This window comes from Corylus avellana, chromosome ca8 (genome assembly GCF_901000735.1).
Source record: "Corylus avellana chromosome ca8, CavTom2PMs-1.0".
NCBI lineage: Eukaryota > Viridiplantae > Streptophyta > Magnoliopsida > Fagales > Betulaceae > Corylus > Corylus avellana.
In genome coordinates, this window is record NC_081548.1 from 22,115,620 (window position 1) to 22,140,471 (window position 24,852).

A 24,852-nucleotide genomic window follows, 5' to 3' on the forward strand; every position below is an offset into this window, starting at 1 on the left:
GCCATAGTTAACAGAGCTCTTCAAATTGAACAACTCCCTCTTGCCTTTAGTCGTAGGTCGTGCAACCTTAACTTCCTGACGAAAATCCTCTTTAACGGCATCTAGCAACACCAATGTCGGATCCTCATCTTTGTCATAATTCAACACCCAATTGAGGCAGGCAGGGGAAAAAAATCTTCTCCCTAGTCCCATGCAACAATCTCCCCAGACGAGCCGAAACCTATTGGGGGATAAGCATCCAGAGGGAAGGGGGAATCACCGTCCTGATCTCACACAACGATCTCCCTAGACGGACTGAAGCCTACCGGCCCCTTTTGGGATTGGATCAGTCCATTCAACTCAAGGTCCTCACCCATTTCAGCAATAATGGAGCCAGAGGGGCAGCCACCCAATGGAGGGGCATCCCCTTTCACCCAATCATCCTTAATAACCATAGTTGACGACGAAGCAAGTGATAACTTGGGCAAAGGAGGAGGATTACCTGTCACTGGCAGCCTTGGGTTAAGAAACCCCCACCATAGGAAGCCCTTCACCTGAGTTGAAGACTGAGGATCAAACTTCACTAGAGCTGCAGCCCTGAGAGAAGTGACTTTCTCATCTTCCACTACATGAATAGAACCCGAAAACGAAGGGGGCACCAAACCCACTTGCTCTGACTTCCGGCTGACGTGACAAACAGACACCTGGCCAAGTGCAGCCTCCAATGAACACTGTGCAGCGAATCCAGCAATTGGCGTGGAATGATACTTCACCAACGGAGCACCAAGAGAATCCACCGCCTTGAGAAGAAGTGAATCTTGCACCAGAGCTCCTGTGGCTTCCTTAGCTCTCCAGTAGTATTTCAAAGTCTGTTTATACACCGACCGGACTAAGGGAGTCCCACTCTCCGACACCCTCGGAAGCGAACGAAGTCTTTCCCCCAGAGCTACAACCCCTGAAGCATGGGCAACAAGGTTTTCTACCAAAAAAAAATCCAACCCACAAGAAGTTAGGCTGGTACTCTCCAGGTTGAACCCATCTCGCACTTCCTTTGAAATCACCTTAGAACCACCCTCCGACAACCCCATAACCAAACCTGCCGCCAGAGAAAAAATACAAATACCCATCTAAGAAGACAACATCGCCGGGTCAAACCCACGACTAACCTCCAGCAATACTGCCAGCGTAGAGAGCAAGTCGGGAGCTCCGAAACCCCCAACCTGACCCAGAGACCCAATCCAGAAAATTTGGACTGAAGAGGAAGTCCACAAGCCTGTTGTTCTGATTCTGGGGCCCCAATACCAGCTGCCTGAACCGAAAGCCCATGCCAAGAAGCCTTAGGCTGAAGAAAAGTCCGCATAAAGACACTCAAAAGACTTGCTTACCTGATTGGGATTAAATAATGACTTGCTGAAGCTGAAGCCTTCGGGCTTTAAACCCAACCCAGCAGAATGACCCAACCAGCCTTTGTCCTGGTCAAGCTCAAAATGAAATGCCTAGGAGCATCTTCAGCCAGCGAGTGGCGAAAATGCCCTTTTTCACTTTCTTCTTCTTCACTGTAACGCTAGCTGCAGCCGCCAACAAACCAGAAGACCCTAACTCGATATCGAAGCAGTTCACCACCGTTCTCACCTCCTTACCTTCATTCACCAACATCGGAAGCATATCAAGAGTTGCGGGCAGCGGCTCTAACCCAACAGGCTTCTCAACATCTCTGGCCGCCGAACGTAGCACATCCACGAAAGATCGGCCAGAAGTAAGAATACCCCCCTTATGCTACCCCACCGGAGCCGGAGAAGAATCGCCAGACCACAGCGACCCAAATTTGGCATCAAGAAACACCACCAACTGTCGCAACTCACCCACCACCCGACACCAACCCCTTCCTTCAAGGCCCTCAGGGAGCCAAATAATCCCTTTCCGGCTGCCCTCTACATAGACAGCCACCTCCAGAAACCGGCCAGCCTTGTTACCCCCCCAAGAACCATCAAAACCTTTGCATCCTCTCGGTAAGATTTAACAAACTTTTGTGGGGAGGGATGGGAGATGAGCCTAAGTTACATCTTGTAAGTTGGAATCAAGTCTGTCGCCCCCTGCACTCTGGTGGTCTAGGCTTCCGAAAGATGCATCAGTTTAATCAAGCTCTCTTGGGGAAATGGCTTTGGAGATATGCAAATGAGGGTGAGGCTCTCTGGTACAAGATTATCAAAGCTAAGTATGGAGACCAAGATGGTGGGTGGTGCACGAAGGAAGTTTCGGGCTCTCATGGGGTGGGTTTATGGAAGCATATTCGACAAGGTTGGAACTTCTTTGCCAAAGGTATTCGGTTTGAAGTGGGGGTGGGTTCGAAAGTGCGTTTCTGGCATGACATTTGGTGTGGGGAAATTTCTTTGAAGCAGGCTTTCCCGTCCTTGTTCAGTATTGCTAGATATAAAGAAGCTTGGGTGAAGGATAACTTCACTTGGAGGAATGGAGTTGTGGAGTGGAATGTCATTTTTATGCGGCCAATCCAGGATTGGGAGATGGACATGGTTTCCTCCTTCTTTGTACGGTTATACTCTTGCAAGATTTCCATGGTACTAGGGATCGCATTTGTTGGTCCTCGTCTAAGAAGGGTAAGTTCGAGGTTAAGTCGCTCTTCAAGGCCTTGTCCAACTTTGATCATGAGGTGTTTCCTTGGGAGAGTATTTGGCGCACCAAAGTGCCTCTTCGAGTGGCTTTTTTCGGGTGGACCGCGTCCCTAGGCAAAATCTTGACTCACGATAATTTGCGGAAGAGGAACCTTGTAGTAGTGGAGTGGTGTTGTATGTGCAAGAAGACAGGAGAGTCAGTCGATCATCTTCTTCTCCACTGTGAGATCGCAAGTGTTCTTTGGCACTCCATTTTTAGTCGATTTGGGTTGCATTGGGTCATGCCTTGCAGGGTAAGGGACTTGTTCGATTGCTAGTGGTCGGGAGGACATTCTCGAAGCGCGGTAGTGTGGAAGATGATTCCTCTTTGTCTTATGTGGTGTATTTGGAATGAAAGAAATGCTAGATGTTTTGAGAACTCCACTAGGACTGTAGAGGAAATTTCTCATCTTTTCTACTTTACTCTCTACTCTTGGACGGCCGCTTGGCTTGCTCCTTTAAAGATTAGTTTTTCTGATTTCCTTTTTCATTTCTCTCCCTCTTAGGCGTTCTCTTTATACTTCCCGTGTATGTGGTTGCGCCCCTCTGCGCTTTGCTTTATATCATTATTACTTATCAAAAAAAAAAAAAAGATTTAACAAAATCAACCTTACCCAGAGACCTCACCACCTCTTCTATCGTAGCCACGAACTAAGCAGAACATTGAAAACCCAAAAGAAGGAACCCTACAAAGCCCTTCCTTCTTTCCTCCAAACGAAGCACAAACTTACCTTCCTTCACTAAAAACAAAGAAGATTTGGCTTCCACGGAGAAACGCCGCTCCATGACGGCCTCACTTGGCAAGCCTCGATGAAGGACACCACAGAGACATAAGCGCAAAGAGCCCCGCTTCACCACTAATCGGAACAACACCATGCGAGCTCGAAGAAGACGAGCCAAGACCGAAGCATAAAGGACCAAGATCCGAAAAACCAGCACAAGTCCGGAACACCAGAGCAGGCCACACTTAGGGGCGTTGAGCCCGAGCAGAACCCTAACGGGACACGCCTGCACACACCGCAACTAGAGAAGAGAGAAAAAAGGGAGCGTGGGAATGAGGAGAGAGAACGGAGCGTTTAGGAAGAAAGTAATAATCGAGATTGACAACTCAAAAATCAGATCTAGTATTGGTTGGAAGTTGATACAAAATTGCTGGAAAACTGAAAGGAAAGTAGAAAGAAGAAAAAAGAGACAGACCTAGACATCAAACCTAGTTTTCTTAAGTATCACGTTTAAGGTTTCCTTGGCATCACACCTTGAAGAAGGTTGCACCACACAATCCTCAGGAGCACTCATTGCTGGAAATTTCACAGCATCTTCCTCATTCAACCATAATAAGAAAAACCTTTACATTCATAAATATAAGCATCTATCCTAATAGGATTTGCACTTGGTTTTAACTAAATCCACAAATAAAACCCAATAATGTATTAAACCTAAAATAAAACCTAATGAATCAAAAGTACCTGTTTCCAGAAATATAAAATTACAAAAACACCCTTGACTCTTAAAATTAAATAAAATGGGAAACTTCACTTTAAACCCCTGAATTACCACGAGATTTGACAAGCCCCATTCAAACTTCAAAACCTCACAATTTGAACCCCTGAACTTTTAATTGCAGTCAATTTGAACTCCTCCGCCAGATTTAGCCATTAACTTTTACCGGCAATACCTAAAAAGACCAAAATATCCCTGGTTTTTCTTTTTTATAAAAAAAAAAAAAAAAAAGCCAAAGGACCCTTGGAATTAAGGGTAAATTTCGAATTTTATAAAAAAATCAGGGGTATAAACGTCATAATCTCACTTTTAACGTTTAAAATCTGATGAAGGGATTCAAATTGACTGCAATTAAAAGTTCAGGGGTTCAAATTGAGAGGTTTTGAAGTTTGGAGGGGGCTTGTCAAATCATATGGTAATTCAGGGGTCTAAAGTGAAGTTATCTCTAAATAAAACTATTTCAAAATAAAATTGATTTCTTGATGCCCGCATCACACACACGCACACATGTATGTACCTACGTGCATAGGTGATTATATTAAAACATATTCTAGAGGTACTGATATCAAAAGAAATTATCAAATGAAAATATGAAAATAAGGACACAGTTGTAAAATCCGTATTACCTTAAGTTCAGGAGTCCCACCTTTGTGCCTCGTGTACCGAAAGTACATATCACAGGGCATAAAAACTCTCTCAAGTAGAGCACCAGTGCGCTTTACTTTTGGAGAGCTTCTAAGAATTTTTGGAAGCCACTGCAACCCAGCCCCTGGATCAACATCAGTTGGTGCAACATGAGCCTGCACATGCTCCAACATGACAGAGAACTCCATGCGTTTCCATGTCATTTCAGGTTGAGATTCACGGATATGTACATTTCCAGTACCAAGTGCTTGCTCAATCACCTCATATCCTACATGGAGGACTGAATGAAACGACCGGGCCAAAACACGACCACTAACTGCAGCAAGCAAAAACCTGCCCTGTTTGGCAAAAACACGATGACCCTAGAGCATTAGTGCAATTTTTCTGCCACTGCAGATGAAAAATTGAAAAGTTCATGAAGAAAACAATCATTATATAATGCAAATTTCTCAACAATAAATCTAATGCATAAGAAATATTCTGGAAAAGAAAAGTATTACAGGCACTTTCTTATTTGCACATTGTCTTGCAGATACAGATATAATTCGTAAGAAACAGAGAATGGATTGAGAATTCAGCAGTTTCAAGAAATTTAGAATACCATTATTAGACACCAAAAAGAAAAAGAAAAAAAAAAAAAAAAACCGTGCAGATTAAGAAAAGTTCAGCAGCAAGACCATCTTGTAAGCATATATATAAAAGACGACGACAGCAGAAACTATGCCATCATGTTTATAACATCATAATATAATGTATAAAAAAGAACAGAATATTTAAAAATGCAGTGCATTCTAGTTGACAACATCTAACACTTTGAGCTAGTCTCTATTAGTAATATACTTGTATAGCTGATAATAATGGTCCTGCACCCAAATGAAGTGTTTAAAACATTGAATTTAGCTTTATAAGAAAACCCAATGAAAGGTCCCATGCTTTTCAAATTTGGGTGATGGGAAAAGAGATAATTAAAAGGTACAAAAAATGAGCTTGGATGAAACGAGGATGCTTCAACAGATAAGTGGAAATTAAGAGAAAAACATAGAAATAAGAAATAAACAATTGGTAGTTGGATCCAACCAGCACTAATTAAGGACAATATGATTGAAATTTCTTTAAGATGCATATGTTGAACAAAGACCAATAACTGTAACAATTTGGATGAGTAATTTAATAATAGTTGAAGGCAGCAACATAAAAAATAAATAAATAATTAAAAAAAATTATCCTTGGCAATATGAACTGTACTTCACACCATATTGCTTTACCCTTTGCACCTAATACTAACATTCACTGAAATAACATTTAGTTTTGTCACCACCTTCCAAGTTCAATTATCCATGGTGGACAGATTCTAAATATATAGACTATCAAATGGAGAATAATGTTAAGCTGTCATGCATGAATTAGCACGAGGTTCAATCAGAAATATAAAACAAACATGCAAAAAGAAGCATATATGCACTTGTGTCAAAAGCATGCAATGTAACGCAACTTATAGCAAAAGCATTAGTAATTAGATGAAATTTGCTGCAAAAAATTATACAAATAACGAGGAATACAAATTTATACAGCAATGGACAATCACAACATAACAATAGGAAAAAAAAAAAAAAAGGCCCAGATAAACCATAGTGAACAATAATATTTTTTGATTGAAAAGTCTCAAGGGAGAACAACATTTCGATGCAGAAGCTTCCTTTACAACTTACATTGGCTTCTTCTGAATGAAGATTGAACTGTGGCTCAATAACATTCACCATAAAATGACGAGTACCATCCTCCTCAGAATCAGTCACATTTACATTTTCCGCTGGTAATCATGCAAAACAAACACCTCTTAGCTGAATCTTTTCATAATAGAAAAAATTATGCTTATAAAAAATTTATTAATGTGTTGACAAAATATAGCTAGATATGTCTTCAATGCTGCTGACAATCATTTCAAATGGACCCTAAAGTAAAACTACACAAATAAAATATCACTAGTTCTATAAACAAATTTGCATTGCCAAACTTGTCCCTTAAAACCAAAACTTCAAAGATTACTAGAGATGTACCAGCAGCAGCAGCTGACAGGTTCTCCATTTTAACAGCAGATGATGAGTTCTCCATTTTAGCTGAATGTGAAGGAGATGATGAAGTCTCAGCATTTTGAGAAGAATTTGCACCGTGGCTGGTAGAAGATGGCTTAGCCAGATCATCTTGATGTGTTTCAGCTCCGCCACGTAGCTGATTCTCCTCCTCGAGTAACTTCCTCTGTGCATACTGCCGAGAAGGAGAAGGCTTTGGAGGTTCAAATGCTTTGGATATACCACCAACCCAGGACCAGACAGCATCTCTATTCTCAATAGTCCACAAAAGCTTGAGGCCATAAACAAAAACACGCTGGCAATTGTCAGCTAATAAAACATTGTACCCATCATCATCACTTTGGTCAGATCGTGTATGCTCATCACTCTCACTCCCATTTTCAAACTCAGATCTCACATAATTCATCTCAAGATTTCTTCTTCCAGGCTCTTGCCAGGCTAATAACCTGGCAGGATCAGCCTTTGGGGCCTGCCTTCTGATTGTGAAATAATCAGATGATAACAGAAATCCATCATCACGATGCTTCTCGGTGCAACCAGTCACATAGTTACTTTTCTCACTGGAAACTCTATCCATTGATGCAGATTGGGAACTTTTCCTTGTCTTTTGAACTACTTTTGCAACACTAGTGCTATCCTCTTTATTTACAAATGCCTTAGGCATGTGAAGGTCAAGACCCTGGTAAACGAGATCAAGAGGGTCACGCTTGCTTTCAAAAGTATATTTTTGCTTACCACGACTATAACAGAGTTCATACTTCAGCGTTGTCATATTGAATGTCAGTCCTTTGGCCGGATCATCATCATCTAATGGCATATGTTTCATACAAGTAGGAGTAGCATCTATGCGGAGCATAAATTCTGTCATGACTTTGTCCAATGACAAATTCCCTGATCTGGGAGATCTTGGAATTCCAAAACGAGGCCAGCGAGAGAATGCACGCAATTTGTGAGGAGGAACATAATTCAGGTTCCAGAATTTTATTATCCATGCTAGATCATGAGCACCAATATTCAGTGCTGGGGAAACAATTGAAACATTCTCAAGCTTATGAGGAGGACCATAGACAGTTCCATCCACACCAGTGCTATCTTCCAAGGTCGAAGATGGAGATTGTTTCTCAGATGAAGGAAGAGGGGGTCTAAGAGAGAAGTTCCATCGTAGGGACAGAGAAGTTGATCTGAAGGGGTCAAAAACTTTTTCACGAGGTTCCCCTTCAGACGGAAACGCATGTAAATAGTGATTTAGCGGATTGCCAGATTCACATTCCCAGTCCATTGTAACTTCAAGAGTGAAGGCAGGAGCTTCCAGTAAAGGACCAGATACACCAGTAGGAAGTTTTAAGCCACGACGACTAGCCAAACTCTCCAAACTGCTCAATAAAAACTTAAAATCCCTTGCTGAAACATAAACACGACCATCTGACTGTTGGATCTCCATCGAACTAGAGATTATTTGAAGTTTGTCAAGCTTTTCATAGGGATCAGTAGTGGCAAGGAGATTCCATCTGGTTTCAGAGAAGATTAAGGTGATATTTCCATGAATGTAATATCTTACGTCATCCCACCATGGTAAGCTCCGTTCCTTTTTTGGCGGCTGAGTTTGTGGAATAGAAGAATTAACATTCCTAATACTTAGATTAGCCCTGCGAAGAGCCACAGTGAAAGCATAGCTAACATCAGCGAAAGCCGGTTCATATCCCACTCCAAAGGACACTTCTGCTTTCTGAAAATATATGGGCAAATCTGAGTATGTTTTCACTGGTGGAGTTGTACCACTAGCTGAACGAAGCATGCGCACCTTTCTCCATCTTCCAACAAAGACATCTTGGTAAATTTGAGGCTGAAAACACGTCGCCTAATTCAAAGAAAGAACCATCACAATCACAGAACATAACTTAGATGCCAAGACATTATATGATTTCAAGGACACAATCAGTGAAGCCAGAGAGATGAACAAAGAAAAGCTGGTGTAGATGCATTTCAATGTTATGCCCAGAAGCCATTTATTCTATTCTAGTTAGATTAAAGAACAAGGAATGTAGAACCACAATGTTCAAAGAGAAGACAGGGAGTTTATAGAAAAGTTTCCGAGTTGATTAGGTGGAAATTGAGACATGGCCACTTAAAAAAAGGTAGACATGCTTAGTTGAAGGTCCAGGAAAGAAATCCCCCTATGTAAAGCACATACAACGCAAATGAGTATATACTGAAAATGAAAAATCATAAAAGTGGAAGAAAAGCAAGGCAGCTTTGAACCTTACCTGCTGTGCAAGCACAACACAACCTTCACATTTACCAGAAGTTGCAGAAAAAAGAGGAAATGTGTAATTTCGTAGCTGAACAGCAAGAGATCCTGTATGCAAGAGAATGTTTCTCCCATACAGTCGAGAAAATGGAATATTTTTTTCAAGGCAAACAGGATCAAGCCTCTTAAGAACCTCTATCATCCCAGCATCTCCGCCATCAATTCTAGTCAAGCTTACATCTAAATCTGTAGCAGAAATGGAAAGAAGAGAAGTTCTGGCAGTGCTAGGCTTAAAACCAGCCTGAAACCCTTCCCGACAGGCACCTGAACCTTCTGATGTTGCTAGACTCTGACATGTCTGGTAATATGATCGAAATGACTGTTTATAAATTTCTTCTTCCACTTTGTGAATGGCTGAAGGATCCTCCACATCAACCTCAACTCCATTATAATAAGTCTTTTTTTCTTGAGTAGAATCACTTGTTTCACCTGTTTTAGGGCATTGGTTGACTTTAGAAATAAATTCATTAAGAAATTTTAACCTGACAGCTAGCTCACATGCCTCATTCTTCATCAGCTGATAGTGTTCATCAAGCCAACCCTGCAAAGGTTCGTCTTCAATATCGGCAGTTAGCTTGCGTATGCAAAACTTTAAACTTCCGAATTTCACTGAACTAGGCTTTTTAGCTTTTGAGCTTTCTTTCTTCATGGGAAAAATTAGATTAGTTTTGGCAGCAGTTATAAGCTTCAAGCCACGCAACATATCCTCAATGGCATCATCGATGGCACGCAATTGCAACCTGAAAGGCATGCAAATATGAACATCAAGGCCTTGGATTACCCAATCCCATGAGGTGGCTACCGGTACTTTTGCATCAATAGAAACACTAGGAATACGTGAAATTTGCATCCGGCTACTTCTGAATACTCTTGACCCATTGAAACTAAGCATAAGTCCCTCCAGAAGTACTCCTATGCGGGCATTCTCAGAGAAGATAGACTGAACATGAACCATAGCATCAACCCCATCCCCAACCTCAGCAGATATACGCAACATTTCTACATCAACAGCAAATATAGATTCCCTTTTCTTGTGCTTATCAAAATGTCCTGATTCCATGATGGATTCTTTCCTCTGTTCAGTATCCCTCACACTAGAAACATCTTCAACAGATTCACTTTCATGTCTTTGAAGCTTCTGATTATATAGGAGCAACTTCAATTGCAAAACAAGTTCAATTAGTGATAGATGAACATCAGGCTCCCACCTGACCATAATATCAGTAGCACTAAAAAGGGAGCAAACAGCAATCTCTTTTAGACCACCAGAACGCCGTACAAATTTAGCATTCTGCATGTCAAACAATGTCACTTTTGTGTCAGGCTTTTGTTCCACCAAATATTCCTGATAGACAGATCTGGCTCTTTCAAGTTCCATCTGTGTGGACTGTTTCTCCTTGTTCACACACAAACTGAAATGAAAAATATCAAGAGAAACAGAATACTTCAACTTCTTGCATTCTTCAGAAATTGTGGACATTACTTTTGCGCAGCGTGGTGTGCCATCGGCTGAAACACTGATAACAACTTGACCACCCTGTGATCCATAATTCACACGCTTGGGGTCTACAACAACTGTGTTTTCCAAACCCACATCACCACAGAAGTTTACGGAACACCGTTCAAGATTAAATTTCAAGAGTCGCGTCCCTTTCCCTGACGATTTGGATGAACGCCCTCCCCGATTTTGAGCTCTTTTTCCGGAACCAGATAGTTTTTTCAAGAGAGTTTGAAAGGACATAGCAGTTGATATAAGTGATTCAACACGCTTGAAAGTTAAATAAACACCCATACCAGTTACATCAACAGATAGAACCAATTTACACATAGGACCATCTTCTTCAGATGATTCCATGTCTTTCTTGCCCCAATCCAAACTAACCTTTGCTATGTTCATTAAAGAACCTGAATTTGATTCCACACCAAAAAGGCTTTCTTTCAAGCATTCTTGATACTCATCTGACATGTGCAAATTTATTTCACCAAGTTCCATGTGTACCGCAGTTCCCATATTTGATATGTTATTTGCAAACACATGCGACGATTGTGAGCAACCCTAGTTTAGGAAATCAGAAGTAAAAATAGTATGCATTAATAATTTCGGAAATAGGGAAACAATTATAAAAAGAATGGAATGGGCAGTCAATGTGGATAAGTACTTCATCAAATAGTGTAAGTTAAAAAGTAAGAAAAAAAAATATATTGATAAGAAGTTTAAGTAAGAAATAGAGAGATAAATGAACACTTTATAGGTGAGAACCTTAAGATTCAGACCTACAAAAACAAAGTCATGTCACGTACTATTTACATTTCACCATAAAAACAATTATGAAATCTACAGCTCCTCCACAAAGGCAATTACAAAATTTGATACTGAGCAAGGATCAGAAATGTGAATCGGAGAATTCTAAAAACATAAAACTTAATTTGGTATAAAGCTTCAGTAATTCAGAAAGGTTAAAATTGCAGAGACACTAACAACCCATGAATAAAGGTGCCACTGCAACCTCAATCGCTTAAACTGTACATCACAGATTGGCCACAAAACCTCTAAATACCACTTAAAAGGTTAGAGGTGTGACACGTCTTTCTAAACAAGAGGCTAAAACAATCTTTATCATTAACTCCAACACCTTTAAAGCCTCAAAATGTCATACACAAGTACCTGTTATACAAAAAGAGAGAGAGAGAGAGAGAGAGTAAAATAGATTTACCTCCTAAAAAACAACCACCCCCAAAAAAAAAACAAACCTAGTTTATATGTTCTTAAAGCCAAATACTATTCTATCATATACCAAACTGCCCCCTTCAGTGAAACGTTTCTGTCACAGCCCTCAACTTGAACCCTTCCACCTCTTTTAACAGTGGCAGAGGACTCCAAGCAGTGAACCCCTTAACTGAATTTTACTGAGAGCCCATAAATAGTGCCTGGAATAAATAGGTCTTGTTTGGTTTGCAAAATAAACCCCAGAAATCATTTGGTAAGGGCCTATTGGAATAGCTATTCTTGAGGATAGACAAGGTTTTCCAAAAAAAACCATTTTTTAAAAAAAATTTCTCTCAAACTTAAAAATTAAAAAAAAAATTGGTTGAATGTGTGGGTCACCGACCAACCACCGATTTTATTTGAGTTTTGGAAAAATTATAAATCATAAGGGCTTTTTAGTAATTTTGGTTCAAGTCCAATTATGAAATATGTGTTGCTACCAAACTAAAGAATTGGAATAATTATTTCATTTCAACCTCCTCTATTTCCAATAATAATTCCTTTTCCTAACGGAATAACTATTCCACAAACCAAACGAGGCCTTAAAATCCAATTGAGATGGGAATGTTGATTTGAGGGTTGAAGTTACATATTATGGAAGTAAAGAGAAAAATTTGTTTGTGTTTATAACTTTTGTAAAACAGAATTCTCATTGTTCCACTATTGTGCTGACAAATTAGTTGGTAAATTGTCCAGTCATTCATGGAAAAGCTTCTGAAAAAAGCTTATAACTTTGGTCAAGACGGATAATGCAGTGATGAGTAACTTCGTGACCCAGAAGAAACTCACACTGGCTGGAATATTTGGCTTGCAGTAACTTGAATCTAATGTTTCCCAACTTGATGAATTTGGGAGACATGGGCCACTTGGAGTTGCCAATATTCAAGGTAATAAATTAATGATAGAATCAAGTAGAGCCACACTGCCAGTAAAACTGGAGTTCCATCCCTCATATATGAGTATTCATCATGCACTGATTGCCTCAATTGAACAAAAGAAAAGGTTTAAACTTATACCCCAGGGACATAATGAATCCTAGAGCTGAGAAGCGCTAACACAACACTAATTCAAAACAAAGGGTTCAACCATTTCACCCTAGCCCTACACAATGTCATAACAACAAATAGATTACTTACATGATATACTGGCAAACCACTGACACTATACAGAACAACAGTCATCTCAGGGGCTGAGACAGTACATGTCCACATGATGGCTTTGGATTCAGTTGACTGCAGCTTTTCAAGAGCAGGCTTTTCCTCCTGAAGCACGATTCTTTTCTTTTTTGAGTAGTGGAAGCGTAACCATGGCTTTAATCTACTCATTATGATGTTGCACTGAGTACCTCCCAGTTTAACTTCAATTTCAGCTCTAATAGGCGAGCTCAGCTGAATAGTAGAAACATTAGTGAATAAAATGACACACCATGTATAAAATTTAACAACTCTGGATGCCTCACAAAAGCAAGACACCAAAATTAATAGGGAGTAAAACTCAAGTAAAATAGTAGTTTCGATGAAGTACAAATGCAACAGAACTGATGTCAACATTTTAGTAGTCAAGACATTGATTTGTGCACATTAAAAGCATAATTAAGATTAAAAGAACAAGCTAAAAACATCTTCTCCCCACTCGATAAGAATGTAAATTAAACCTATCCTCCCCGCTATTGCAGCAAAAAAATGTGTAATCATCCTAACCTCTCATCCACTCTAGCTGTAACCAAGAATGATGAGTATAAGTAGGATAACTAGATAGTTGGGCTTGATAAATGCAACTACCTAGCTGATATGACATTCTACCTCTCAAGAACTGCATCCCAAATTATTGTAAGCTTGCAACATGCATCAATAGGAGCCCCAAATACATTAGCAAAAAGGGTTGGGGCATCTCTACTAACCCACAAAACCAAGACAGAACTTTAACGAACTGCATTTTATCTGAAATGCAGTTCGTTTTGTTTCTGGGTAGCATTGTCAAGCACCTAGATCCACATCAGATGCTGACATCTGTATTGGCATCCATTTTACCTTGCTCAAGTCAGAATCACTAGTTTGCCATGTACGATGATTAATAAATTTAAATTTTCAAACAACAAAAGTCACATTGTTCAAGACAAAATCTTTTTTAAAAAAAAAAAAAAAAATTCGTATCATTAATAAAGGGCAAAGGGGCACAACCCTAGTACGTTCAAGACAAAATCATACAAAAAAAAATAACATATAGAGAGTGAATATATTGACAAAAACATAATACTCTAAAATATAACTCACACATTATTGTTCCAAAATAACCTATAATAAAAAATGCACAAAAACAAAATCAGCGTGATAGCGATACTAGGTTGCCACAACTTAGTTGCAAGTACTTACCTGTACCGGTACATACAGAAAAGAGACAACATCAACTTTCAGTATCTCCAAAACAGAAGTGCCAGCTTCTCTAAGAAGCTGAAATGTAACAGAAAAATCACCGTCAACAAGAAGAGAAGCTGTAACATGATTGTAAAAATTACAACACCAAAAGAGCTTTAAGAACACGTACATGAATCTCACTGAAATCCATTTGAACATCAAGGCGCGTACTCTCCCCCACATCTTCATTGGATCGAGATTTGATTATCTTTAATTGAATGCCCATGATGTTATTCTCAACATCAAGTTCATGCTCATGATGCACAAACCTCACATCCAGTTTTGGTAAATTGAAGCAAACCTATAAATTAAAGACATTATTTTCTGTTAGTTAATATTTTGACTAGTTAGCAAATCTTTCAAGCTTACTTGTCATACATTCCAATTAAATGTGACCAGCAGGTATTCTATACATAAGAGAAATGCTACACTTCCCAAAAAATTTCTCCAAAATTTGCTCCCCAAATGATGTATCACAATCCTATGTAATTTATTATTTTGAAAAATGTGTCATCATCTCATGGGATTGTGACACATCATTTGGGGAGCAAATTTTGGAGAAAAATTTTGGGAAGTGTAGCATTCCTCTATTGAAAATAATGTAAAGCAAGTAAACATATTGCTGCTACCATAAGGAACCAAAAAAGATTCTCAATTTATGCTAAAAGCAGAGAATGACTAACTCATATACAATGTATGTAATTGACTTGGTAAACCAACTTGTTCCATTAAAAACTAAGATAGTAGTGTCACTGTCTTATGAATATGATTTAGTCATACATAACAAAAGAGTATGTAATTGACTTGGTAAACTAACTTGTTCCGTTAAACACTAAGATAGTAGTGTTACTGTCTTATGAATATGATTTAGTCATACATAACAAAAGAGATGCATGTGGAACAGCGATAAAACAAAGATCCTACAAAGGCCGAACAATTGAAAATATTCATTTTGGGCAGGTTAGCAGGTTCGAGCTATAGAATTTTCCAGCACTCCTGCTTATTCATTAATAAATTGCCATGCACTATAGCTCTGGTTTCCACATATATAGTCAAGCAGCAGTAAACACAAAGCCATTATTTAAAACGTTGTAGAAGAATGTGACTATTAAGGTGGAAAAAACATTGATATGTTAGTCCAACTGATAATGCTTATAAATTCTAATGAAAGAGAATGATCCTGAAATGGATTTACTTTTCAATCACAATAAAATAAAATTCAACAATAAGATCTTAAAAAATTGACTAAACAAAGGCAAAAAAACAGGGTAGAAAGCTATCTAAATTGACAAACCTTTTCCGGAAACAAAGTAGTGTACTTTGAAACTGCCCCAAGACCTTTTTTGTCCTGCGGCTTTTTAGCAGCCACATAATCCACTGTTGATTCTATCACTTTATCAGAATGAGAAAGAGTGTCTGATGATCTCTTGCTTTTTGAAAGCAACTTCTCATTCAGACTCACAGTGACCTCCCCACTGGTAATATCCAGATTCTTGATAACTACACCTACTTCCCTACATACAAAAGAAACAATGGTAAGGTCTTCAATTGATAAACCAGCACTGTCAATATCAAAGCTAACAAGCGGAGAATATCCATATTTCAGGTGTGGAATTGCAGACAGAATGCAACTCTTTAAAAGCAAAGTTAGCTCAATAATCAAATGTTATGTTGCTCACAAATCGACATATTACACTTTTTGCCAGAATAAATTTTAGATTTGCGTCTAAATAAAGACTAAAGAAAGAAACAGAAGTGCAAAAAATACCTATCATGACCAAATTCACAAGATAGAGACAATTCTTCACAGCTAATAGGAGCAGAAGACCTATCAATCATGGGAAAGGATGACTGGCCTGCAGAAATGCATCCTCCACTATTAAAATTGGAAGATTGGTCACAAGTACCCCGGGGTTCACCTATGTGAATGAAAATAGGTAATATACGTAGCTTAACAAACAAATTTGGCTTCGATCCACCATCTTTAGATATATCCACTTTCAGTTCCTTAAGTTCAATAGTAGCTTTGGGTGTCTGCAAAATTTGAAGAGAAAATTTTCATGACCAAAAAAATTTCTATCCACAAATAGAGATGACAAAATAACCAAGATAATGTTTGAAATTACATTGTTCTAAATTAATAAAATAAAATAAAAAGAATTTTCAAAGTTTCACATCCATTTCATTCACTCCAAAATTAAATGGCATTATAGCGATTCCATAAGTCCATAATGACCATAAATATCCTATAAGTCGTTATCCATGCAAAAAATTGGATCAATAATGAAATACAAAATAAAAGCACAGATGAGTTCTCTAATGAATTACAGTATTATGAAAGAACAATCAGAAGCAAAAAAGTTTTCACCCAAAAGAAAAATACTCAAGCATTGCATACCTTCACGACCAAATCGGTCACAGAAACTGACAAAAATCTTGCAATGCTAGCTACAACCATCCACTTTCCCCTGCCTGAGGTGCGGGATCTCCGACTTTTACCCTTCGGTGTGCTTTTAGTTGGAGGTCTAACAACAACTTCTAAATCACATATTAACACTTGCAGCTTCGGATCTTTAGAAATAAAACCAACGCCAAGTTTGACCAAGGACTGACGTAAGCTGAGTTTAATTTCACCAACAGATACAGATTCTACAGCACCCTGTCAAAAACACATAGGATGTCAAAAACTGTTCGGAGGGCATTCCCTTTTCTTTTTTTTGTGGGGGGGGGAGCAACAACAAAGTATTATAATTACTGTCAGTTAAACAAGATTTCATTCAGGTCTGTTGAAGATAAATTTTACTAATACTCGATTCTTTTTCTTTGCAAACAAAAAAGAAGGCAAAGGAGAAGAAAGGGCCGGCAAGGGAATCCATTTTTAAGAATATCAATTATTAAAGCTACAAAGCCAACTAAAGATTAGCTTCTGATAAGTAAAGAAATCTTCTAAGAAATGCAAATAAAAGAACATGGTTGACTTCCCCCACCTTGTGGACAGCTGACTTGCTTTGTTTTCAAAAGAACGCCGAGGAACAGCCAAGAAAGAGAAACCTTTTTATTGCCGAGCCATTAACTTAATGCAATGAGGAGAAAATTGAGCCCCATTGCTAACCCAAGTTCATGGAAACAAATTTTTTTTTTTTTTTTTTTGATAAGTTAGTAACAAATTAACCCAGTTTAAATGGGTTGCGCCCCTCTGCGCTCTTGTTTTATATCACAATTACTTATCAAAAAAAAAAAAAAACAAATTAACCCAGTTACTGCAGTAAAAGACAAACCTTTTTAAACGTCACCACAACGTCCTGTAAACATTTCCATCCACCAACCCGAAATCTGATAGATGCTCCCAAAATCCGGCTTAGAACCCAAGCCACCAATCTGGAAGCAAATCTGGGAAAAAAAAAAAGATTTAATGAAGATTATTCATCAAAAAAAAAAAAAAAAGAGGCTCCAAAACTCCAAATTGCATCAACCTATAAGATATAACAATGACAAAATTGATGATCTTTTACAATGGCAATGTTGGCCGAGCAGTGAATCCTAAAACATATATTAGTAATGGTGCAAACAAAAGCACATCCAGAGACACAATAATGATGGCAAACCAGTACACAGAGAGATGAAGATATCATAAAGACACTTCACACCCCTAATCAATTGACCGGATGAGAGTTCGTGTACATTTTGAAATTTTTCTTGCATATTTTTGTGAATGACACTCGTACAACCTTTTAGGCCCTTTTTAGTTGACTATTACTTTTGGTCATTGGAAATTTCATTAATAAAAATAGAACAACTCACAAGATGAACAAAAAAACAACCAATCATGCAACGTAATAGCATAAATATCCCATCTTTATCTACTTGGTTCAGATCATATAAAAGAAATGTACAAGACAAGATCCCTTGTCCATGTGGCAAGAAAGTAAGCTCCTGGTCAAATAAACGAAAAGATAATATATATATATATATATAGGCAAATATCATTAAAAGCATAAAGGCGCGGCTAAGTACACATGAAGTATACAAAAAGAAGCACCTAACTAGAAAGAACAAAAAAAACAAGGAAATCACTATAACTAATTGTTAAAGGATAAATATAAGCAGTTGTCCAAATAAACAAAGTTTTGCAGAAAAATGACTTAATCTCCTACAAAGTTCTCTCACGGTCCTCAAAATATATATTTTTTTATAAGTAATAATGATATAAAGCAAAGCGCAGAGGGGCGCAACCACATACATGGGAAGTATAAAGAATATTTGTCAAAATATTTTGACAAATATACTTTATACTTCCCGTGTATGTCAAAATATACACGGTCCTCAAAATTTTTTTTTTTTTTGATAAGTACGGTCCTCAAAATATTTGTCATTCATTTCTCTCTATAAACACCATAAAAGTCACATAGGCAACATCTTCCATATAGCAGCACTTTGCGTACTACCGGTAGTCCACTAACAAGCATACAAGTCAACTACACATCTATTCATAACCCAAGACAAACCAAAACAACTGAAAAAGGCAATCCAAATGGCATAAGGCACGTCACAATATAGAAGAATATGGTCCATGGACTCCCCATTCCTCTGACGCATGCAACATTTGGTCCACCACAATGACATATCGCTTCCTGAGTTTTTTCTTTTTCTTTTTTTTTATAAGTAATAAACAAATCTTATTAAAAGTATAAGGCGCCCCTAAGTACACCGTGAGGGCATTCACAGTAAGGATCTTACATAGATCCGCCAACCAAACAAAAAAGGCCGCCCTCAGGGGAGCCTTAGTCCGCCAAACACTCTTCCAAGGGAAGCAGTAGCCTTCACTACAAACCAAGGAGAACAATAGAAAGATCTCACCTCAAACAACCCTTTTTCGGAGTGGGACCCACCACAGCTTATATTCACTACCACGTCTCACTCTAGCTAAATACAACACCCTGAAGAAAGAGGTTAAGACATCCACCTCCTAATCATAAGCTCTAACAATGCTAACTTTCAAGTAATTGGAACCACCAAAAAACTCCAAGTGAGCCTCACCAGAGGTATATCCTTTGCATAGGCAATACCAAATAAATCCTAAAATGTTTCCTTAAGGGCCACATCCCCACACTACTAATCATGCCAGAATCTAATCTTGAAGCCATCTCCCACCTTAAAGCAGGTGTGACACGAAAAATTTCCTCAACCCCTCCTAATATTCTTCCATAACCCCACCCCAAAAGCACCAAATGACTCAGTAGAACACCACCCACCCCAAGAACTTGCAAATTTAGAACCCACTGCCACTCTCCACCAAACCTCTCTCTCATGCATATAACGCCAAAGCCATCTACGTAAGAAAGCACAATTGAATAACAACAATTCCGAATTGCCAACCCTTCCTCCAAGACTAGTGAACAAACCTTGGACCAACTAACCAAATGATATTTGCACTCTTTGCCTAGCCCACCCCATAAGAAATCACGTTGGAGTTTCTCAATACGGTTAGCAACACTCGCAGGGAGAGGAAAGTGAGACATAAAATATGTGTGTGTGTGTGTGTGTGTGTGTGTGTGTACACTCCAACTATACATTCAACTCAAAAATAATGTGACCATTCATGATCAATCCAAGGTCCTTAGATATGAAAATGAGTTAACCTAATTGTCGAAAATGGGATGGTCATGGGTGGGGAAAGAAGCTACGCAATTTGTTCTTTTATTTCTGTAACCAACAGATTTTAGGGAAACTATGGCAACCCCCATCCCCCTCCCCCTTTTGTGCTTTTTGACATTGAGACACCAGTTTTCAATTTGATAAAATCTAGCCCCTGTTTTAAATATTTGTAAATAGATACCACCGTTAGTATTTTCAGTCAAATAGATAATAGAAATGATATGAAAATATAACTATGCCTCTAATTCAAAAAAAAAAGATGTAAATATTTTATAATTTCTTGAGTCAACGCGTCAAAACAAAAAACTGCCTGAACTTTTTTTTTCGAATTTGTACTCCCTGTGTCAATCAAAAAGACAAATTAACCCCTACCGTTACATTTTCCCCCAAATGTTGAACGCCCGTCAGTCTCAACTAAACACACCGTTTTGTCACGTCAGCATATTAATTTAATTTAAAAATTAAATCTAAAAAATATAAATAAAAAAATTGAAGGGGTGGCCGAAAAGCCACCCCCAACCCCTAGGGGTGGCTTTCTGGCCACCCCTTCAAATTTTATTTTATTTAGATTTAAATTTTAAATTAAATTAATAAAAATTAATATGCTGACGTGACAAAACGGTGCATTTAGTTGGGACTAAAGGGCGTTAAACATTTGGGGGAAAATATAATGGTAGGGGTTAATTTGCCTTTTCGATTGACCCAGAGAGTAAAAATTCAAAAAAAAAAGAAGTTTAGGGAGTTTTCTATTTTGGCGCGTTGACTCAGAGATTCATAAGATATATACCCATAAAAAAAATAAATAAATAAAAAAAAGCAAAAGAACAGTGGTTGGGGTTGGAAGTCGTTACCCAGCCACCACTGTGCCTGGGATAGGCCTAGTCTAGCTGGGTTGGGTGCGCCACTTCTTTTTTCTTTTTTGCTCTTTGTTTTGCCTTTATAAGAGAAAATTAATTTGAGGGGCATAATTATATTTTCATATTGTTTTTGTTATCTATTGACAGAAAATACTAAGAGATATCTCAATTACATATATTCAAAGTACGGATCTTGATTTCATCAAATTGGAAACTGTATCTCAATGGCAAAAAACATGAAAACAAAGGGGATTCAAAAATAGCAAAAAGAGGTGTACCCACCGTATACTACAAGAAGTATACAATAATAAACTCATTTAACAACTGAAGTAAAGCAAATTTGAAAAATCAAATATAATTGATAAGGAAAAACAACCTATTACTCAATCCAATTGAAGAGTGTTCAGAGAAACAAAAGCTTTAGATCCAAAATTGAAATTTCATGTCCTTCAGGCATATGAATATTTTGTTCTCTCCAAAGCGACCACATAATACATCATTCCAAACAATAGCATTTCTATATCTGCGAAAGTGACCTCTCCAACGAGTCAGCAACTCTAACACTGAACAAGCTATTACCCATATAACCTTGAAGAGTGAAAAAATAAATGACCAAGTTCTCTTGCTATGAACAATGGAGAAGGAAATGTTCAGTCTTGCAACTTCTTTAACACATGCAGCAGAATAAGTATTTGAAGAATGAAGCCACAAAGAGATTACATACCCAAAACAGAACATTTATCAATGACATTAATTCCCTTACAGAAACTTTTTTTAGCTTCAAAATTTCTTTATGGTGGCCAATATAAGTTGCTATAGGACAAATAACATATCAAAGCAAGGAACCACACGTTTTTAGGCTGAAATACACTGGAATCTAATGTTGGCAATGTATTATGGAATGTAAACATTTTTTATAAGTAATTGGCCCCAAGGGGAGGAGGAATGAAATATTTGACCTAGTAACCTCCGGTTCATGAGGCGTAGTCCTTGAGAATATAAACATATATAAAATGTACATAGTAAATTTTGGGGAGGAGGGGAGGGGGGCACAGAAATAACACTTGTAGGACTAAGAGAGTAAGAACAAGGTTTCTATATGATCCTTCTTTCTTTTCTTTTTTTGATAAGGTTTCTATATGATCCTTCTTTCTTTTCTTTTTTTGATAAGGTTTCTATATGATCCTTCTATAAGAATCTTTCCATAAATTTACCATAGAGTATGCTGCTGAAGCGGCACATCACATTCATAATTATCATCCCATCTCACACTTAGCAATGTCTCACCATATGCCTTCCAACTCTTTCTTAAGCATACACACATAAATACATGCATACACACACACACACACACTGTGTGCTTGTGTTATTATCATCGACTTCACGTGCAAGGCTGCTAAAATGGTGCCAAAAGAAACTTCAGATACCATAACACTCCGCGAACGTAACATACACAAGAATAAAAACTGTCATTCCTCTACTGTTGAATTAAACAGCCAGTCTTACATTTCAAACCAAATGCAGGCTCATTTCGATCATATGAGCAAACCTATTTGTATAATAAAAGAAAAATCCAATACAAGTGCATCAAACTGCACAATAGAATTATTCGTACAGCACTGCCCAGCCCAAATTTGATACAATTAATCAAAAATAAATAAATAAACATAAAAATGCAACACACGTGTATAATGCGTGCGGCAGCGAAATTCAGGAACTTACATGATGACCAACCACAGTGTGATGGAAACTAGCAAGAACCCGAAAAGGACCTTGACGGGCGAAGCTGCCATTTCCGCCGGATTGTCCGTTTGTCTCCGAAAATGCGTGAAGTTTGATCAAATTATCAAATTCCAGAGACTGAAATAGAAGGCATTCAGTGCACGTAACTTCATGTCAGACTGCACGAAACAAAACCCTAAGAATTAACTCCCAAAGATTTTGTTTAAACCCGGTTGGTGTGAGGACCAATCAGACCGGGTCTTCGATGCGCAGGGATCGGAGGTGCGTGTAATTATAGGAGAGCGAGATCCGATCCGTGAGGTGCTCACTGATCACAGAGAGAGAGAGAGAGAGAGAGAGAGACTGTTCCTTTGATAGAGGACCAGTGAGGATGGGGGCTTGGATCTGGTGCGGTGCGGGGTAACGGGTGAAGTTGGTGTTCGATGAGTAAGACGCGCGTAGGATGTCCGTCCTTGTTTTTAGAGAAATGGCCGACGTGTCCTCGGGACTGGGGCGGAAATTGGAATGCATTTTGTCAACGGTGCGTTTGTTTGGTTTTATTTCTCTCTCTCTCTCTCTCGATCAGAAACACTTTTGGGCGTTTGCTGTGGGCGGTAGTTTTGTTACCCGCCAGTGGGGAAGGGAATGCAAGCATGGCTTGGTCAACGTCAGATTTGATTTATCCGCCGAGCAAATTAGCTACGAGCAGATGTTTTTAACTGAAAATTTAAATTAAAAACAAAAAAAACAAAAAAACAACCATATATATTATTAAATTTAAATGCATCTAAAATAAAATACGTGCACCTTTAATCTCACAATATTTTTAACAAAACATATTATTATTACATGCATTTTAAAAAATACATATAAAAATCACATATATTTTGCACACATGTCAACTTGGTAGATTTGGAGGAAAGAATTTCTTCCGACCTAATTTTAAAATAAAAAACTTCATACTTTCTAAAACACGAATTATGTTTTTCTTAATCTCATTACAAAAATATTAATATAGTATATAGCATGAAAGAGTAATGTTAAATATCACATATTTAATTCACAAATATTTCCTAATGCTGATTTTGTAATCCCAATCAACCCTTCGATCAATTATTGTTAAACAAATACACAAAATTTGTTAGGTAACATTATTAAATAAAAATGTGATTTCTATTTTTCTCAATGTGAAAACGGTTTGATTTGTCATGTCATTGTTTCATGCTATAAGTATTATTTGATTATGAAATGTGATACAATCACAACTTAAACTCACTTTTAGCTCAACTTCTAGACTAAATTTCTTTCTCTCTTTAGTTTAAGGCTCTCTCTCCTCTACAAGCAGTTTTTAAAAAAAACTTAAGAGAAAAGTTTGGTTAAAGTTAGGTTTAAGCTGTGCCTTTGTTAGTTTCCTTTTAATATTTAATACTACTCTTGGGAAAGTATTTCAATTTGGACTATAAATTATTGAGCACATGAGATTATTAGGCTTCATTTCATTTATAGCATGAAATGTGTTTTATTTCATTAGTGTAATATTTTGCAATTCCTCTAGTGCAAAATAAAAAATAATAATGATAGAAAACAACAATTTTAACAAACAAAACCTAAAGAACCTGTCTACTAATAAACTATTTTTTCACATTTCAATATGGCTTTGCACCTCCATGGGATTCTTTCTCATATTTATTGATCTTTTAATCAGTTAGAGCATTCTTAGTGAACTAACAAATTTTTAGCTAAAATTTAACTAAAAAGCTGAAATTTTGTTTAGGTTAGCTAAAATAGCTAGCAACTCTCCAAAAGCATCCTACATCAAATTTTTTAAATATTCTTATACCCCATTTTAAATATCCCTCTTTATTCTTGTTATTCCCCAAATAACCAAGAATATCTAACATTCATCATCAATTGTACAAGTCAAGGGTAAATCTGAAAACACACAAAAAAACACCATCCTTAAGAGGGCATGATCATCTTTTTGTTTATCTTAAGCATTTACATTGGGCTAGCCACTTTGGCTAACTGCTACTGTTAAGCATTGTAACTCAACAATGCATAAGAGCATCAGCTTAAATAGTTAGTCAAAAAGTGCAATTTTTTATTTTGGCTATTGCTTTTTTTATATATGCTCCAACATATTTTATAATCTACTCTCTATTTTATTTAAATATTATTTTTTTATTGTTATGTTCCCCTCTCTTTCTCTATAGTCTTCCGTCTCTCTCTCTCTCTCACCGAAAGCT

At 37.8% G+C, this 24,852-nt stretch overlaps 1 protein-coding gene across 1 annotated transcript in view; it reads right to left on the minus strand.

The window, feature by feature from the left end:
* Positions 1-23,071, minus strand: part of LOC132190060 (protein SABRE) — a 36,213-nt gene extending 13,142 nt beyond the window's left edge. The window contains exons 1-12 of the mRNA XM_059604942.1: positions 22,607-23,071; positions 17,651-17,762; positions 16,771-17,031; positions 16,141-16,406; positions 15,667-15,886; positions 14,503-14,673; positions 14,331-14,408; positions 13,095-13,346; positions 9,148-11,247; positions 6,851-8,741; positions 6,503-6,603; positions 4,775-5,131 (exon numbers count right to left, since the gene is read on the minus strand). Of these exons, the coding sequence (XP_059460925.1) occupies positions 4,775-5,131; positions 6,503-6,603; positions 6,851-8,741; positions 9,148-11,247; positions 13,095-13,346; positions 14,331-14,408; positions 14,503-14,673; positions 15,667-15,886; positions 16,141-16,406; positions 16,771-17,031; positions 17,651-17,762; positions 22,607-22,677 (5,880 nt within the window). The 5' untranslated portion in view covers positions 22,678-23,071. The remainder of the gene's footprint in view (positions 1-4,774; positions 5,132-6,502; positions 6,604-6,850; positions 8,742-9,147; positions 11,248-13,094; positions 13,347-14,330; positions 14,409-14,502; positions 14,674-15,666; positions 15,887-16,140; positions 16,407-16,770; positions 17,032-17,650; positions 17,763-22,606) is intronic.
* Positions 23,072-24,852: the final 1,781 nt, after the last annotated feature.